Source organism: Mesoplodon bidens, assembly GCF_964165515.1.
Source record: "Mesoplodon bidens genome assembly, chromosome: 11".
NCBI classification, from domain to species: domain Eukaryota; kingdom Metazoa; phylum Chordata; class Mammalia; order Artiodactyla; family Ziphiidae; genus Mesoplodon; species Mesoplodon bidens.
Window position 1 is genome coordinate 95,229,095 of NC_138167.1, and position 19,172 is coordinate 95,248,266.

General features: G+C 34.8%; 1 protein-coding gene across 9 annotated transcripts in view; it reads right to left on the reverse strand.

Moving 5' to 3' along the window:
* ACSS3 (acyl-CoA synthetase short chain family member 3) overlaps window positions 1-19,172 on the reverse strand; it is a 154,553-nt gene that overhangs the window by 77,610 nt on the left and 57,771 nt on the right. For all 9 annotated transcript variants that reach the window (XR_014017116.1, XR_014017117.1, XR_014017118.1 and 6 more), the window contains 4 exons: window positions 18,539-18,673; window positions 12,330-12,470; window positions 3,039-3,119; window positions 2,864-2,959 (listed from right to left, as the gene is read on the reverse strand). Coding sequence is in view for 6 of the 9 variants with exons in the window: in XM_081249922.1 (XP_081106048.1) it covers window positions 2,864-2,959; window positions 3,039-3,119; window positions 12,330-12,470; window positions 18,539-18,673 (453 nt within the window). In the remaining 3 variants the exon portion in view is untranslated. The remainder of the gene's footprint in view (window positions 1-2,863; window positions 2,960-3,038; window positions 3,120-12,329; window positions 12,471-18,538; window positions 18,674-19,172) is intronic.

Genomic DNA, 19,172 nt, shown 5'->3' on the forward strand with positions numbered 1-19,172 from the left:
TGGGAGCCTTGGTTTACTTAGTAATACTCAAATCCAACTGCATGGAGATTATCCAGGAAATATAAGCAGAATGGGAAAAGAGGGCTAAGAACAAGACCCCATTAATCCCCAATGTTTAGAATCAAAGTAAAAGAAACCAAGAAAGGAAAAGGAGGACAAGCTGTCAGAGAGGTAGAAAGAGAACAGAGGAGTAGCATACAATTTAGTTCTATAAGCATTTATTAAGTGTTTAGTGTGTACTCTGCTGAGACTGGTTTTTGAGGCTCCCACACTTTACTAGGTATAAATTCAGGACAGTGTGGTCAGCTCACTAACAGACATATGCTCGGGGGGGGGCAACGGAACCACAAAAGGGGAACCGAGCACAGCCAAAGACTATGAGGAAATTTTCCAAGAGATGATTACATCTAATCAGAGTCTACAAGGATAGGTAGAATTAACCAAACAAGGAAAGACAGAGGGAGAGTCATGCCAGGCAAAAGAAACAGCCTGGACAATAGCAAAAGGGCAGGGGGCTCAAGAAAACAGAGAGAATTACCTTCAGTCAGCAGGGTTGATGCCACTGAGAGAAAAAATAAAATCAAACTGAAGGGGGCCCTTTGACTTTGTCATTTATGAAGTCACTGTTGACCTCTGATACAGCAGCTTTATAAAGCAATGTGGAGAGAAACCAGACTTCAGTGAGATGAACAATAAATGGAAGAATATAAAGTTCACACAGTATGGGAAGTATTTTTTCAAGAAACTTAGTGGAGAAGAATATAAAGATGGGATAGCTAAAAATGTGCAAAAGTCTAAAAGGCTTTGTTTTGTGATCAGAGAGAATTGAAGATGTTTACAAGTCACAGGAAAGAAACCAGAGTGCAGAGATAAGGTTTAAAAGGTTAAAAAAAGATCACTCTTTTGTACAACAAATACTTTTAGAGCATCTACAATGTTCTTGAGCACATCATTCCAAGATAAAGACAAACAACAGAGCCCCTTGCGTGGTGTTAAAGTCATGTTTTAAATAAACTTGAGAAATAAAAAAAGGCCAATGGTAAATGCACAAAAATTACATGTACTTCAGTTCTAAAGGCAGATTAATACTTATAAATATAAATACTTTTCAATATAATGGCACCTTTGGCTTTGTCACTTTATGTTAGCAATTTCACAATTCATTATAAGTATTCAGTGTTGAGGCTTATTTTGTTTACTTCAAGGGGAATTATTATCTTAACAAAAACATTTACTCTATTGCAAGGATTTTGGTATGGGACAGATGTGTCAAGATTATTTTATGTTTTAATTATAACAAACACCACAGTGCATATTAAGTCTACAAAGCACAAAGGCATAGTATAAAATATGTGGAGTAGTGCGTGATGGCTTAATACTTGTGTCACAGTCTGCCTTAGTACCTCTGAGCATTCAGAGACAGAAAACCAGCCAGCTGAAAATGAAGAAACACTCATGTCTTTAAATGGTGACTGGGACTAGGAGACTTCCATGAAGATCAAGAATAGTCTCTAATTTTTTCAGAATCATTGAGTTAAAGAATTTTAAGATTGTAAAGAACTTTGACATCATCTAATACTATTATCCACACCTCGCATATAAAATTCCCGCCTTCAAATTTCTTTCTTGATGTTGATAGACTTTAAGTGAAAGAGAGCCTCCTATTTGATAACTTCCCTATTCTACTAACGGACAGTTAAATTTTCTCTGATTATTCCCAAAAGATAGGTCTCTGGAACTCCACATTACTACATGACTACACTACTTCCTTGATATGTGGCAACTCTTTAAATGTCAAAAGATACTTAACATATATGCACACTGATTTATCAGACTAACCATTCTCAATTCCTTCATCTCTTTCTTATATCACATTTTCACCCTGGTCCCTTTCATCCACATTCTTTCTAATAAGTTAATGATTTTTTCTCCTCATTAAACTGAACACAGATTTCTAAGTGGGAAAAAATAAAATAAGATTATAACATTGCATATGGTGAGTATTTTTTTAAAGCAATCCTATCAACCGCTAATGTTTGAACTCATAATACACAGGGATTTAACCACATAAACTGCAACCAACTCTTTCCCTTACTTCATTTTTGCAATTATTTTTAATATAAATATAAGATTGTAAAGATTTCCATATTTTCCCACCTTGTGTTTTTTGTCCCAAACGTCCAAGATCATTTGTATACTGATCTAGCAAACCACCATTTTGCTGTCCCTCTCAAATTTTGATCTCCTACATATCTGATAGGTATGTGTTTTAACTATCTGTATAAGGCATTTGCTAAAATTAAATAGAATAGGCACAAGAGCAGAATTTTCTAATATACACACAAAAATATTATTCCTGGGTAACATTTGTCCATGCAACAGAATCTAAAGCAGTTATTTATTCAGCTATGAATCTGATCAGTCTATGATTCTCTCCCTTATACATATAGCAATCATCAGAAACTACCAAAAATGTCTAGCTAAAATCAAGAACCCACATATTTGAAATCCATTAATCCTATAAGAACACAAAGAGGTGAATCTCTGTTGCTTGTTTTATGATGGCTATTTTCTAAGATTCTAAATCAGTATCAGTCTAGTAATATTTTCTAGAAAGGGACAGACATCAAGCTTATTAGTGTATATTTTTCAGAATATAATTTTTATGTCTTTGTTCAACACAATTTAAATAGTTGTTTATTTTTTTCTAAATATATATTTCTTTCTCTTATGAAATAACTGGAAGAAGATATAAAAATGTCCCCTGCCCCATTCAATTTTCTTTTCCTACTTAGGACTACTTCTCTAAAACTTTTAGTAAAATTAATATTATGTATATGTAGTATTAATTTTATTTTATTACCTCATATAAAACTGTTGTGTTTCCGTGTAGAAGAGGTCCATAACAGATATAGGAATGTCCGACAACCCAGCCTAAGTCAGAAGCTGCCCACCACACCTAAACAAAAAGAAGATATAAAATGCATATATCTTAACCAGAGAAATGTCATGTAATGTGAATTTAAAACCATGATTACCTCTCCAGGTTGAAGTCCATATATAGAAGACATTGACCAGTTAAGCATTACAGCATATCCTCCAGTGGGCCTCACCACACCCTAAAGAAGAGAAAAGGTGAAATTAAAATCAACAGACAGTGTGTTAAAAGATTCTCTCTCTTCATACTGTCCACTTAAGAAAAGTTCCTGTTTAGAGTATTTCATATTCTATAAGCTATAAATAACTTTGGCTTTCATATAATTGTATCTGAATCACTATTTCTTTGGCTCCTCCAATAATAAAAACAGAATAATTTGTCCATATTAGTCCATTTGTAGAATCCATTCTCACAGACCACTCTGGACCTTCTAAAGAAAACATGATTTTACGGAATCACATGCAATAAAACAAAATTTCCAGTGGTAACATAAATTATCAACATTACAGGGAATTCCCTGGCAGTCCAGTGGTTAGGACTCTGCGCTTCCACCGTGGGGGGCATGGGTTCGATCCCTGGTCGGGGAACTAAGATCCTGCACGCTGCGCGCGGCAAAAAAAAAATCAAAGACTTAGCATGAAACTTTCAACAATTACATTTTCACACATATTTCCAGAACAAAAATGGAAACTCTCAAAATTAAGCGCACAGAAATGTCAAAGGTAGCTGTGTGCCTAAGATACAGACTACTATAGGATGTTTATTCCTTAATATTATTAAATAATAACAGGATGCTTAGAGGAAAGTCATATTCTAACTGGATTCTTAATACAATGCTACCCTTGTGGTCACACTACCACAGTATCAGAGCTGAGCAGTTCTTTAGTGATGAATTCTCGAACTCAGGAATCAATCCTGATGAGTTGGATCTAAGGCTGACAGATTTTCCTTACATTACATTTGGGCAAAAGTAGGGATTGTTACACCATAGTACTATGGTTTCTCGCAGCTATCCTTGACAGTGAACATATTCAATGTTAATACAAGATTAATTTTTGAAAGCTGAGCACAAGAGTTATCATAAATAATAACTGATAGTAAATTTAATAATTAATTTCATTTATTGCTTCACTATAAACATTAATCATCATTGGCTCAAAAAGACTTAATGATGTGAATATTCATAGCAAGAAGGTGAATGCTTGCTAAGAAATATGTTATATTTCACTCACAAGTATTTTCAAGCACCTCTCAGTAGAGCAACTAGAATTGCTTTGTGAAGAAGATAATTATTTTACCTGAAAGGGCACGCATGGTTCTAATTAACGAATGTGCTACTAGTTGAACATTTTTTGGTAGAGTTCTGTAACTGTAACACACATACATGAATCAGGAGAATGACAAAGAAATTGACTTTCTGTTTGTTACTAAAATTGCTGCTCTCCTCAGGTACCACTAATAAAACATAGGTATCAAGCTGTGGAATACATTTTATCTGGTCTCTTGGCAAACATCACAGGCAACTTTGTTGGCATTTGATGGGTACTTTCTAGGTTGTATGACATGGTTAGCATGCAGTTGGCTCTCTTGATCACCTTGGGAGTATTAGAAATCCTAAGCCCCTGCCAGTAAATTTCACACATGCATTTTCCCATGTAAACCGAGCAGCTCTTTACTGAGTATATGCTGTATGGTCTTCCACGCATTTTGCTAATTTGTTTGTCCTATTGAGAAGGTCTTTTCCTATAGTTCAATACCTTGATGAATTTGATATTAATCAACTTGCAAACACTCTTTTCTAAAACTTTTTATTCGTTTGGTAGAGGATAAAATGTGAAATTTTTTCATAGACAATATGCTATCCATATTTTTTGATAATTAATGTCAGTCATGATTTCACTTAAAATGTTTTAGAATTTCTCTTCACCTGCCTGTCCCTGCATTTAGAGGTCATTTTTATAAATAATTCTAAACATCATTATAAATGGGTAAATTTTTATATTAAATGAGGGTAAGATTAATCAACTGGAAGTTATAGAAAGGAATAAAAGGCTAAGGAGAAAATAAATGAGTAGTAATTAATTTGTAAAACTTAGAAGATATTTTAAAGGATAGGTTATCAAATTTCTGTTTGCCTCTCAAGTGAACCCTTCTTTAAAGGTTATTTACCAATGTTGCTTTGTCTGTAAACTGGTGGCTACCTAAATCCATTTGACCCCAAAAAGTTAGACTTAAAAATGAGACCATGCATGAAAAAGAATATAAAATTATACAGGCTAGAATTTAATGTCCTCCTAACAAAATTATTTCCTTAATTCTAGCAATTACTGTTTTTTTAAAAATTTTTCCCTGTGCTAATACCACACAAAAGGCAGAAATGTTAAAAATTTAGAGGTTATCATTGAACATTCTCATTAAAATCAACTAAAGTGGAGCTACGGGAGACAGAAAAGTCATGTCTGTTTATCACTGGTCTTTGATATCCACTTATTTTTATTTTTTTAAAGAATGAGTATAAAAATTTTCTTCAGACATCTTTTTTTATTCATTAATATAGATTATCGATATGAAACATCAGACGACAGTTTTCAATTTACTGGGTATTTGGTATGGTGTAGAAAATAAAACTGAATAATTTCATATTCTCCATGTATATTTTTTATAAGAAGTTCAAGAGTAAAAAAAATGAAAGATTAGTTTTAAAAAGAGAGTTTCTTTATTATAATATTAATATGTGACTAACATTAAGATGATAAAGCATTTCTTGTTTGTAATCATATTTTCCAGGTAATGATAATTAAAATGCAAAAGATAAACCCTGTTCAGCCTCTGAAAATACATAAACCATGCTCAGAAAAACCTACAAATCATTATACTCTAGTATGCAAAATTAATCACAAATAAAAAATGGCATTTTAAAGTATATTTGAAATCTTGAGTATGAGATATAAATATTCAACATCAGTGCTTACCCCTAAAACACAAGCATGCTGCATTTCACTCTTTTGAATATGTTACTTTATGTACTTATACCCTATCTACCTTAAAAGTAAAGATAGATGATCTAATATATTTTCAGAAAAGTCCTGTAACCTGCCAATACACTGTTCTAGTTTTTGTAGGATCAGCCATAATACTTCAAGTCTTCTGGAGAACCTGAAAAACATCCAGGTGGGACTAACTAACACTCCATGTCCCTAATAAAGACATGAAAGTGAATTCTATCTCAGAATAGACAGGTGCTCTTTAAACAAAACACTTTTAATGTATATGGGTATTTTAAAAATTCAGTCCATACAAGTGAAACTAAAGGCTGATTATTCATCATCCAGGAATGGGACGGCAGTTATCACAGATGGTTCTTCATGATTTCCAGTTTAATGAGCTGCCTTTGAAGACAAGGAAAGCCACAAAATACTATAAATGGGGCCATTACATAAAACAGAAAACATGTCCGTGTCAAATGTGTACTGTTTGGTTGCCACAATTTAAAAAAAAATACAGTTGAAATAACATCAGTTGTAGTAGAAGAGAAAGGAAGTCTGAGATGTGTGGTGCGATTAAGAGTTTGCGAGTCTTTAAAATGTTTTTTAATAGATCTATAAAAATCTGAATGGCAAATCTCAAACTATTCAGGTAAGAGAAGTCTAGATAGAGTAACCGAGAAAACCTCATACTTCCTAAGGTGAGCCCCTCTATCACCCTTCTCTGTAATAAAGACTTGTACAAGACAAATATACATATTTACATACATAAACTAGATATTCATTCACACATACATATGTAAATACATATGCGTATATGTCTATATGTACACGTGTATATGCCTATGCTTTGTATGTATGTTGATATATACATTTCAATTCAGTCTAGCAAATTAAGTAAAAACAAAACAAGAAGAAAGAGGAAACAAAAATATTACCTGAAGAAAAGAAATCTATCACCAAAGAACAGTTGGAGTCAGTGAGTTGAAAAGTATGAGGTATGGTTCTGCTTACTTCAAAAATCCAACAAACCAACAATACTCTTGTTCTTATAGTGGTTTTACAGGTGATATCCCCTCTTCCTAGAATGCACCCTCACCCCTTTTCTGAACCTGGTTAGCTCCTACTTGATCACACAAGTACTTAACAACACTGTGAAAGTGTCACCTCTTCTGGAAGCCATCCAAACCCACTAGGTTTGTGTTAAAAGCCTCTCCCTCCTCTTTCATGGCCCCAAGACCTGCAAACTTCTCTAAGCCTCTGAGCATTAACAACATCCACCTACTGCTAAGTCTCCTCCACCACTCTGGGCACCATAAGAATGCTTTTGTGTCTTCAGCATAGAATAGGCAGTTAATACATTTTCTGACTGATTAAAAGAGTGAACAGTTAAATGAATAAGCACATGTACGAAAACTATAATTTTTTAAAAACATTCTTCTTTGTTCAAGAGAAACCCTTGAAACCTTCAGAATTTAATGAATCATATTAGTAGAAATGGAATGATTCCATCTGGTATATTTTGTCAAACATAAAATCTCTTGCTGTAGACAAGACAATGACTCTGAAGCTGCCTCTATGGAGGATACTTTAGCAGCAGTATAATTTTTTATTGGTCTGAACAACTGTGAGATAAGGGGCAAAGGTGTAGCAATTTCAGCATTTTAACTGCAAGAATTGTACCACAGATTAAAAAAAAAAGTTCACAGGTTTTTTTATTTGACTTTCTCTTATTTTTTTCTACAGTATAGAATATGAATAAGTCACCTAACACGTAGGAATAAAAGTTAATGTAAATTATATAAATTCACATTAGGACAAAGGACTTATCTACCACCTTCCTGTCATGCCTTCTTTTCTAATTCTTTGCTTTTGGTTTCTTTTCCCCTGTGCTCCTTTGGCACTAATTTTTTTTTTTTTTTTCATTATCTCCATACCTCCATGACAGCAAGCCAGAAGAAGATAAATATGACCTTCACTAAATCTCCCACTCCCAAAACGACACCCCATCCAGATGAGGGATTCTTCTATTGTGTAGTTCCTTGAAGTAACTTGGATATAGGTACCCAAACCAAACAGGATAAAAGTGTACAACAGGACAGAAATGTATGCAGAGCAGCTCAGCTGTGGTTGCTAGAAGATGTGCAGCTAACAGGTTAACCTGTCATATAACAACCTGACAAATCCAGGGTTGGCAGATGCAGAGACACAAATATGCCCTAGATATATCTGAAAATTCTAACCAAAGAACAGACTGCATTGTGTGTGTCTTATATGTGCCTATGAGAAATGAGCATTTTTAAGCAGAATATTTTTATGGGCTCACAACATTATTTTTCCTCATGAAGATCAAAGATCAAGAAAACAAATTAGGGCTTCCCTGGTGGCACAGCGGTTGAGAGTCCGCCTGCCGATGCAGGGGACGTGGGTTCGTGCCCCGGTCCGGGAAGATACCACATGCCGCAGAGCGGCTGGGCCCGTGAGCCATGGCTGCTGAGCCTGCGTGTCCAGAGCCTGTGCTCCGCAACGGGAGAGGCCACAACAGTGAGAGGCCCACGTACCGCATAAAAAAAAAAAAAAAAGAAAAAAGAAAACAAATTCTATGATGACATGAAATTTATATTTAAATGCTTCGTAAATGCATGTGTGCTCATCTTTCCTGTACTTCTATTCTGGGAATCCCAATATAAAAAATTCAGATCCTATTAATTCTGATTATGCCTACCAAAAATGAAGTGAGAATCATGTGAATAAAGAGCCATCTGGATACTCAATATCTTGTAATAACCTATAATGGAAAAGAATCCAAAAAAAGAATATATATATACATAACTGAATATATACATATATATATACATACATATATATATATATATATATAAAGCTGAAACACTTTGCTGTACACCTGAAACTAATACAATATTGTAAATCAGCTATATTTTAATTTTAAAAAAGGCATCTGGGAGCTAACTGGAAAAGTAGGAGATTATTTAACAAATATTCTGATGATCTACCATGGCCTCATTCTAAGGTTACTGCCATAGTGGATTCAAAGATGTATGAAATATATTCTAAGACCTCAGAGAACATACAATGTTATAAAAATAAGTAAATAAAAACTAATATATTAAAAAGTAGAATAAAATAAGTGGCACAAATATTTGTTGGCAACATATAATTTCAATGCAATTGAAATTCTAAAGTCCACTGGAGGGTTAAGGGAAATGTTTCTGAAAGACCTTAAGAAACGACTACTTTGTCTTGCCATTCTGCATGTCCTACTCTGTAAAACCTACTCATTCCCATGATTTAAACACCATTCCTCTACAACCAATGACGTTCCAAGGGTCTATCTGCAAATCCAGATGTATTCTTGGACCCAGACTTTCACTTCCAGCTACTGGCTGGGCATCTCCATGTTGATGTCCCAAGGATACATCATACTCAATATGTCAAAAACCTCCCCGTTTTCTCAGCCCCAAACTATTTTCCTTTGCTTCTACTTTAGTAAATATTCGAAACCACTCTTCTATGTTCTTAGGTTCAAGGTCTTGGAGTCCTCCTCTGCCTTACTCTTATCCTTGAACCAAATCTGATTGTTCCCTAATAAGTCTGCTGTCCTAAGTAAGGTCCTAAACTAAACACAGCCTGAAAAACCAATCTCCTTGTTTCCATTATGTGTATTTGCCTATCTTCTCAACAAAATGTTGCAAGGGTTACCTTCCTTCACATTTTTCTCTCTTTCTTAAGAAGCATTAGTGCTCTCCATTCCTTACATACAGTATATAAACTAAATTTCTTGGTTCAATTTTAAGCAATTGGCCCCTGCCTATATATCTGGCCATTTCTCTTCTTTATCTGCAACAAATGCACTAGCCATCCTGGAACCTTCCTTACACACTCCTGCCTATGCTTACGTCGACCCAATCTACCTGGCATGCCCTCCTCCCTATTATGTCACCTGATGAAGAAGTTCTAGTCATCTTTCCAATGTCACCCTGTCAAGTGCTTTCCCTGACATCTCCCTGATAAAACAGCACTCCCACTCTTCCTATCCCCCTTATCCTGCTTTATTTTTCTTCAGAACACATCACAGACTGCATAGTTCTTTATTTGTTTACTTCCTGTGTCTAGCCATAGAATGTAAACTTCTAAAAGACAGATATGTATTTGGGTGCTCAGTAATCTTTGTTGGATTAATGGAATTTAATCCTTCAGATACCACCCAATCTCATCTTTTCTTCAAGAAAGCAAGAAGTAGGGTTGCCCTCTTAGGGCAAGGATCACAGACTATCTTACATTATCTGTGTTGATATATATTGCAATCCCACTATGCTGAAGGGGCTGTGGTTTACTCATATTTTTATCTCTTTTAGCACCTAATGAACACTCAATAATGCATACTGAATTGAGCTAAATTCAATGTGAATAGAAATCTCTGAACAATTAAATCCTTCTCCAATCTGTAGAAATAGATTATCTTCAGGAAGGTACTACATTACAAGGAAAATGAGGATCAAAACATCAAACAATCTTCAGTTTGGGCATCTAGGAATCCCACAAAGCACTTCTTGACCCAGAGAAAACCTGGAATAGCTAGGTTTCTTCCTTATTTGGAACCACCACTTTTCAGATTTAATGCCCTGTATATTACTTTTATTTTATTTCTACTACACTAGCTGAGTCAGCTTTGAGTTGATGACAAGCTCTTCTTCGGCCCTCTCATAAGGATCCCCATCCAGGCCACAGTGAATTTCAGTGATTTAAAGTCTTGCGGTGGCACAAAAGTTTTTATAAGATTCCTTCAGGCTTTTAAGGAGCTAAATTAATTTTTTTTATTTGGTTAGGTTATACTATGTTTTCAGGGTCAGTGGTTTCATCTCATGCTGATACTTTTATATTAGATTATAACTTGCTGAGTCCCCTTTTATTTTACAGCCAAACGTTCATTTGGACTCTGTGGCTGGTGCATAATGCAGAATTTCAAAAAGTGAAGGGTAAGGATTGCATCCAGCAGATCATTTGGACTGCTTATAAAACAAATCTTAGAGTCTGCAATATAAGAAATATTTATTTTTCAGATGACCAGAGTTCTTAAACTAATCATAGGGCTTTGATTTTACAACAACACAAATATCTTCATGTATATGCATTAATTTACTTATGCACTCAACAAAAATTTGAGTACCAACTACATATAAAACACGATGGTAGACCAAAATGTAATAAAACATGGTTTCTGTACTCAGAGAAAATATATCCCTCTACCAAATGTTCTCTTTTTCACAAGCAAGTGAATTTTATATAAAATGTCTTAAGTCTTAATTTTCCTTTACTTACATCTAAACTAACAGAATCACTATTTTAAGAGCGTTAGCAGGTAATTTTTCAGAATTCTGATGCTACAGAGGTCCAGTATTAATAAAGAGGCCAATGCCCTACAGGATTCAAGTGATTGTAAAAGTCCCTTTGCCTGCTAACATTCTATGATTCAATGAATATTGAACTCCTTAATAAAGATGAATAGCAAGATGATATCACAAGTCTATGAAGTTATATGAAAAAACAGTATTATTTAGAGATACTAGGCAAAAGTGGTATTTGTTTGGTGTCCGACACATTCAGGATTATTGACACTTTTTTTTTTTTTTTTTTTTGCGGTACACAGACCTCTCACTGTTGTGGCCTCTCCCGTTGCGGGGCACAGGCTCCGGACGTGAAGGCTCAGTGGCCATGGCTCACGGGCCCAGCCGCTCCACGGCATGTGGGATCTTCCCGGACCGGGGCACGAACTCGTATCCCCTGCATCGGCAGGCGGACTCTCAACCACTGCGCCACCAGGAAAGCCCTATTGACACTTTTGACTTTGTTTTGTGAAAACACCTTTCAGGGTAAAAGACTTAAAAAATCCTTGAGTGTCTTCAGTGCTGCAAATCAAATAGTTCAAACCCCTGGATAAATTCCCTGTTGTTCAGAGTGTCTAGGCCAATTCTCAAAGTTGCATTTTTAATGATAAACTGAATTCCTCTAAATCAAAAATCAGTTTTCATACTGTATGAAAGTTATGCCTCAATTTAAAAAATAAAAATATTTCATTTAAAATATATTTTATATTTTATAAAAATATTTTATAAAATATTTCATTTAAAATATATTTTATAAAATACAACTGATATTCAATCAAATATATATTAATTTTAACAGCTTACTAAAGCAACTGAATATTGCAGATATTTGTGAAGATTCTGAAAGAAATAAGGACAAAGCATTTGACATTAAACATAATAAATATTTTCATATATTCAGACACAATATGTCTTTAAGATATAAAGTACTTTCAGTCAGTAGTCAAATATTCTCGGTGCAAAAAAATCTGCCACTATAATTATCCCTAAGATAGTGCATACCTTTGGAAACCCCGTTGTTCCAGATGTGTAAAGAATATACAGTGGATGTTCGGAAAGAACAGGAACACAATCATGTGACTGTGCTTTTGCCATCTCTTCATCCCAATCAAGGTCACGACCTGGAGCCAAAGGAACCGGCTCCTACAAAGCAAAAATATAGGGATATGCACTGAACAAAGGAGATTAAATCAGGAGCACACTGGAGAGTAGCTAAATCTATATTAGTCAGAGCATCTGACTGAAATCTAGGCCTATAGAGCACTAAATATCAGACTTATGACTCAGTATCTCAGGGTCACGAGTTAAGACAAATGTTCATAAAACAATCCAACAGTTTGATGTTGGCTTCAACTAAACTTACAACAGAAAATGTTTTATTCAAACCTAGAAATATCCTTAAGAAATTCAATATGATGCAGGCATGATTTCATCAACAGTCAGAGCTTAACTAACAGAGGTTCATGCTTTTATAAATGCATGTACACTAACACCTTTATAAGCTAACTTCTATTTTCTTTTTGACCTGAAACATACACTTTTTTTTTAATTGGGGTATAGTTGCTTTACAATGTTGTGTTGGTTTCTGCTGTACAACGAAGTGAAACAGCTGTATGTATATATATAAATCCCCTCCCTCTTGGACCTCCCTCCAATCCATCCCCTCATCCCACCCATCTAGGTCACCACAGAGCACCAAGCTGAGCTCCCTGCACTATACAGCAGGTTCTCACTAGCTATCTGTTTTATACATGTTAGTGTATATATGTCATTCCCAATCTCCCAATTCACCCCACTCCCCCTTCCCCTGCCCCATGTCCACACGTCCATTCTCTACCCGTGTCTCTATTCCTGCCCTGCAAATAGGTTCATCTGTACCATTTTTCTAGATTGCACATATATGTGTTAATATACAATATTTGTTTTTCTCTTTCTGACTTACTCTGTATGACAGACTTTAGGTCCATCCATGCACCCCAATATTCACTGCAGCACTATTTACAATAGCCAGGACATGGAAGCAACCTAAATGTCCATCATCAGATGAATGGATAAAGAAGATGTGGTACATATATACAATGGAATATTACTCAGACATAAAAAGGAACGAAATTGGGTCATTTGTAGAGATGTGGATGGACCTAACTCCTATTTTTCATAACCTATTTCTTTTACTTTGGAACTACTGTCTTCACAATGAAATCTCAACTAACCCACTAAAATTTCTCTTTATACAGGGCCATTTAAGAGTAATACTGTGGCCATTTTTCCAAATGAGAGAATATTAAATAACTTTCAGGGGTGGAGGAGTAATCTACTTTTGCTTTTTCAAGAACAAAAATCAGTTTTGAAGTTAATGAGAGTATGAGACATACACAAAAAGCTATCCAAGTTTTCCTCCATCTACTTTATTGACTAATATGGTAGAAATGTTTGTTTTCTTTTTTGTTCCTAGAACCAAGCTCTAGTGTTATAAACTTTATAATAATAGAGCCATGAATTAGGCAGACACATCTTAAGTTAGACAGACCTCTTTAAAAATGGTGCCAATGAAATAAGGCAGATAGGTGAAGAAGAAGGAAGTGGCTTATGAAAAAATTACTCTCGTGGGGAGTTATAGCTATTTAATTCTAGTTATGATCCAGTACATATCTAGTTATTTTATGAAATGTTGACTAAGCTCAAGATGATACATCAGGAAGTTTACAGTTGGTGAACTTGTTAGTAGGCACAAGGCAAGACTACTCATTCCTCAGTGAAAGTAAGTCCACCACCTAGAGAGTATATGTAGCCATTCACTTCATCAAGGTGAATCCCTGAACTAACTTCAGAGACTCTGATAGATTTTTAAAAGCCAGGCCATTTCCACTTTTCTGGTTCCCTAATGTTTTGATTAGGGTTGTAGAAACCGGTCATATATTTAAATGGGTACATTTACAAATTAACATTTCAATATAATATCACAAATATGATGCCTATATGAATACGCACATTGATAGACAACAATCTGAGTTGACCTTCATGAAGGGGAAGTTTTAGGCCCAACTGCTTTCTCCAGCCTCACCTTGAATGTGCCCTGGATGTGCCATTTAGATAAATAAAAACAGATAACTGTGACCAAATTATAAATTTCCATTTGTTTTTATGTATCAGATAAACACAACTCATTTCAAATTATCAAGCCCTTGCCATCACAATTACGGACCTATAAAAAAATCATAACACTGTGTAATAAAAAAGGTCAATTGATTAATCACAAAAATAACTGCAGATAAAATGAAATGAGGACTTGAATGAATGGTTATTCTTTAGGCTAAGAAATACAGGAATGTATAAAGAAGATCTGATGAAAGGAAGAGAGGGGAAAAATCAACATTAGCCTTTACATACATGGTTTACTTTTATAGACATGTCCTTCCTAAATGTTATCATTCTTAAAATGCAGTCCTGGGGGAAGCACCAGGGGTGACTGATGTGAGCTGCCAGTTAAGCCATCATTGCTTTCCTGAGGCTTAGGAGTGGCAGCCAGGTTTTTATTTACTCTGGCAAAAATGCAATCCTGGTTAATGAAATGCATCACCGAGCCTCATAATTTGTGTCTCTCTAAGCTCAAAGCAAAGCCAATCCACTGGGCTTAATAATTGCCTCAACAGCATGTCAGATATGAAGGACAAGAGGCATCCAACTAAAATAAAGGAAAGTCAAAACAGAGGGAAAGGTTTCAAGAAAAAGAAAGAGGGAGAGAAAGGGAGCTAGTTATGGGAGGGGGAAAGGGAAAGTGGATCTCTACCTATTAAGAGGGAAGAGAAGCCTACCATCTTTTTTTTTTTTTAATCAAGTGTAAATAGACTAAATATTTATTTAAAAGGCAGAGATGGTCAGATTGGACAAAAAAATTAAGGCCCCAAAATATGTTATCTATAAGAGAAAATGTTTTAAAATATAAACACATTACTGGTTAAAAAGAAAGGGATGGGGGCTTCCCTGGTGGCACAGTGGTTGAGAGTCTGCCTGCCGATGCAGGGGACACGGGTTCGTGCCCCGGTCCAGGAAGATCCCACATGCCGCAGAGCGGCTGGGCCTGTGAGCCGTGGCCGCTGAGCCTGCACGTCCGGAGCCTGCGCTCCGCAGCGGGAGAGGCCACAACAGTGAGAGGCCCGTGTACCGAAAAAAAAAAGAAAGGGACAGAACAAAGTTACACTATGCAACAAAAAGTACAAGCAAGATTATATGGTTATGTATCAAAGTAGATTTTTACAAAATACCAAATGATAATAAAAATGAGCAACTGGAACTCTTGTAATTTTCTGGTGGAACAGTAAAATGATATGTCCACTTTGTAAAATTATTTAATAGTTCTTTATAAAGTCAAATATACACCTAATACATGGATCAGCAATTCTACTTCTAGGTATTTACACAAGAGAAATGAAAACACAGGTCCACACACAGACTTGTACAAGAGTGTTCATAGTAGCCTTAGTCATAATAACTCCAAAGTAGAAATAACCCAAATATCCATAAATAGAAGAATGGAAAAACAATTTTTGATATATTTATGGTATGAAATACTACTCAGTAAAAAAACAATAAACTACTGATACGTGCCACACAAGGAGTATATCTCAAGAACATATTGAACAAAAGAGGGTAGACACAATAGAGTATATATGGTATGCTTTTAGTTATATGAAGCCTGGGAATGAACAAAAATAACCTATGACAATACAAATCAGAAAGTATTTGCTTCTATGGGGAATGGTTGACTGGAAAAAGGAACAAGTATGGAGAATTCTATATCTGGATTTGGATGGTAGTTACACAAGTGCATGCAATTTTGAAAATGCATCAAACTGTACTCTTATGATCTGTCCATTTTATTGTATGTAAACTATATCTCAAAAATTAAAATAATAATAATAATAATTTGAGTACCTACAATGTGCATAATATTATATTAAGATGTGAATAATGCTGAATAGAGATAGTGTACAAAAATTAATAATAAAAAAAGAGGAAAAAGAAGATATTTGCCTGAGAAAAATCTGAATAGGAAACATTCATATCCATATCCAATGTATTTATAAAGTAAAAGAAAATAGCACATATCTTGTTGGTTAGAAGTCATTAAATTGAGTTTAAGTCTTGGCTCCACCACTTATTAGCTGTGACTTTGGGCCATGACCTGTCCATGACTCAGTTTCTTCATCCATAAAATGAGGCCAGTAATAACATCTACTTTGTTGGCTTATAAGAATGTAAGAATTAAATAAGGAGTATCTGAAAGTACTTTGTGCTTAGCATTAAGTTTTTTGTAAATTCTACATGAATTCATACGTGTGAATAGTACACACACACTAAACACTTGTGTGTGTTTGTTCCTACCCTTCCTCTAACCTTCTCTTACCCAAAGCCTTCTTTATTACTGACTTTGCATTCCCTGATTGAACAGCAACAAGCCTTTTTAAAAAACATGCTGGAGGTCATCTGAAAGAAACTTAAAATTCTTCTTCGAGACAGTAAAAATATTAAAATCATTGAGTGCAACAGTTCATGAACCACAGACTACTAAAACTACGCAGGAATTTAACATGGTAATGTGAATTGCTAGGTGGTAATCAAAATGAGAGAGCTTTAATGCTCTCTGTTCTTATATCTTGTCATTTAAGCATTTTCCACAGATAACCTCTCAAGAGTTCTACAAAATTATACATGATTCTTCGCACACTTTCAATTTTCCTTCTGCAAAAAATTTTAATCTGCTAGAAACCCAAATTGGTCCCAGTATAAATAGCTGGGGACTTAGCTTGGATGTAGAAATGAGGTGATCATTAGGGCAAATTTGCTATAAAAAGCATTGTAAAATATAGTCATTGATGTATTTACTGCTTTTCCTTCCTTCACAGATCACAGAATAATTTATCTGTTTAGAATATTCATATTTTGTTTTCCTGAACATAGTTTTTATTTCCAGACCAATCACTTTTTCTAAACTTTTTAAAAGACATTTTAAATGCAAATTAATCAAGACTGGGTAGCTGAGAGATTAAGCATCCAGTCAGAGTATACACATTCAGATCATGACCCTGACAAAACTTGCAGGTGAACCACATTGCTTAGAAATATCAAAAAAAATAAGAAAAAGTTATGTCATGAATGCATATATGTAGATACTACTTTATCCTTACATAGGCATAAGGTAAGTGATATTTAATATAAAATTAATAATGTGGTAGTTTTCTTAATGTTTTATAACTTTGCTTTCAAAGAATTACATTACTATACAGTATGCCTCTTTCTCTGGTAACTGGAAAAACTGGGTATCAGCCTATCATCACAGGTAAGTGGTTTGCTAAAAAATTTAATGGTGTTGCTAATACTGTAGTATGAATATGACTGTAATGCCATATGCCATAAAAACTGTATAATTATTCACTCATTAGTATGTAGGCTGGGCTACCATGAAGCAATCATATTGCTGCTGCTTCTTTATCAATGCATGAATCATTATACCTAAATATGAATTTGTTTTTCACATTATCTTTTCGTTTTTGATGTTTAGTGTTGTAATACGTAGAACATCTACAGTGTTTTATATCATATAAACCAATATTTATGCAGGTACTAATAGACAATTCATCTTGTAAACAGATGACATAAACTTATGGTATGAGTAAATATAGTTATAAATCTACTTTCTCTTCCTTATGATTTTTTTAATAACATTTTCTTTTCTCTAGCTTACTTTATTATAAGAGAATACAGTATATAATACATATAACGTGCTAGTCAACTGGTTATGTTATTGGTAAGGCTTCCGGTCAACAATAGGCTATTAGGTAAGTTTGTGGTGGAGTCAAAAGTTATAAGCAGATTTTCAACTGCCCAGTGGGCCAGTGTCCCTAACCCCCGCATTGGGTCAACTGTATTATTATTATAGTTATAATGTAAATTAATAAAGGACACCTCAATAGACTACACATTAATTCTAATTCATTAATATTACAGATACTCCTATGTCCCGCTCTTTTTGTTTTAAGCTCGTTTTTTATAATGACAGAAAAGATCATTCTTTTTTGCCAAAAATAGTGACATTCCTGAAGTATTGTATATTCAACAGTTTATAAATCAAGTATTCCTTTCAAATGGCCAAAAAGAGTCATCCTTAGCACATCACCATAAGCAAGGACCAAATTCAATATTCAGATTACCATATTTGGACGATTATAAATGAGAACTTTATCTGGCTTGTGTTGTCCTATTCTCAGAGCTTCTTCTAGAAGTGGTATGTATTCTACCTTCCTTCCAGGTTCAATGCCAAACGATGCTGTAACAACGACCTTGGGCTACAATGAAAAATAAGTAAATAAATACATGAGAAAGCTTAACCATCCTAATTAAGGTAACCACAATATTTCAGATGCAGGCTGACAATTTAACATTTCTTAAGAAATGTTTGAATGATTCTGTTCTCTATTAAATAAATGGCCTGAAAACCAATAAGCTATTTTTAAATGTTATAGCCCTAACCACTTCCACATAAATCTCACTTACCTGTTCAGAATTCCACACTTAATGATGCTTCTGGCTAATAAACATGAGCTGTTAAAAAATACTTTCAAAAGAATTCATTAAATCAGGTAGATGTCAATTTGCCATGAACCAGTGATATGGAAGCCTAGGGCCCCCTCACTTGCAGAGGCCTGCATAACAGCTGGTTGTTGCTGAAGTTGTAGCATTTCTTAGCGGGGGAGACCCAGCCTGACTGCTATTAGGAAGCATTTCTAAAGTTTTTTATGCAAGCATCTCTGCTTGAACACCTAGAGAGACCTCAGAAGGAAGAGA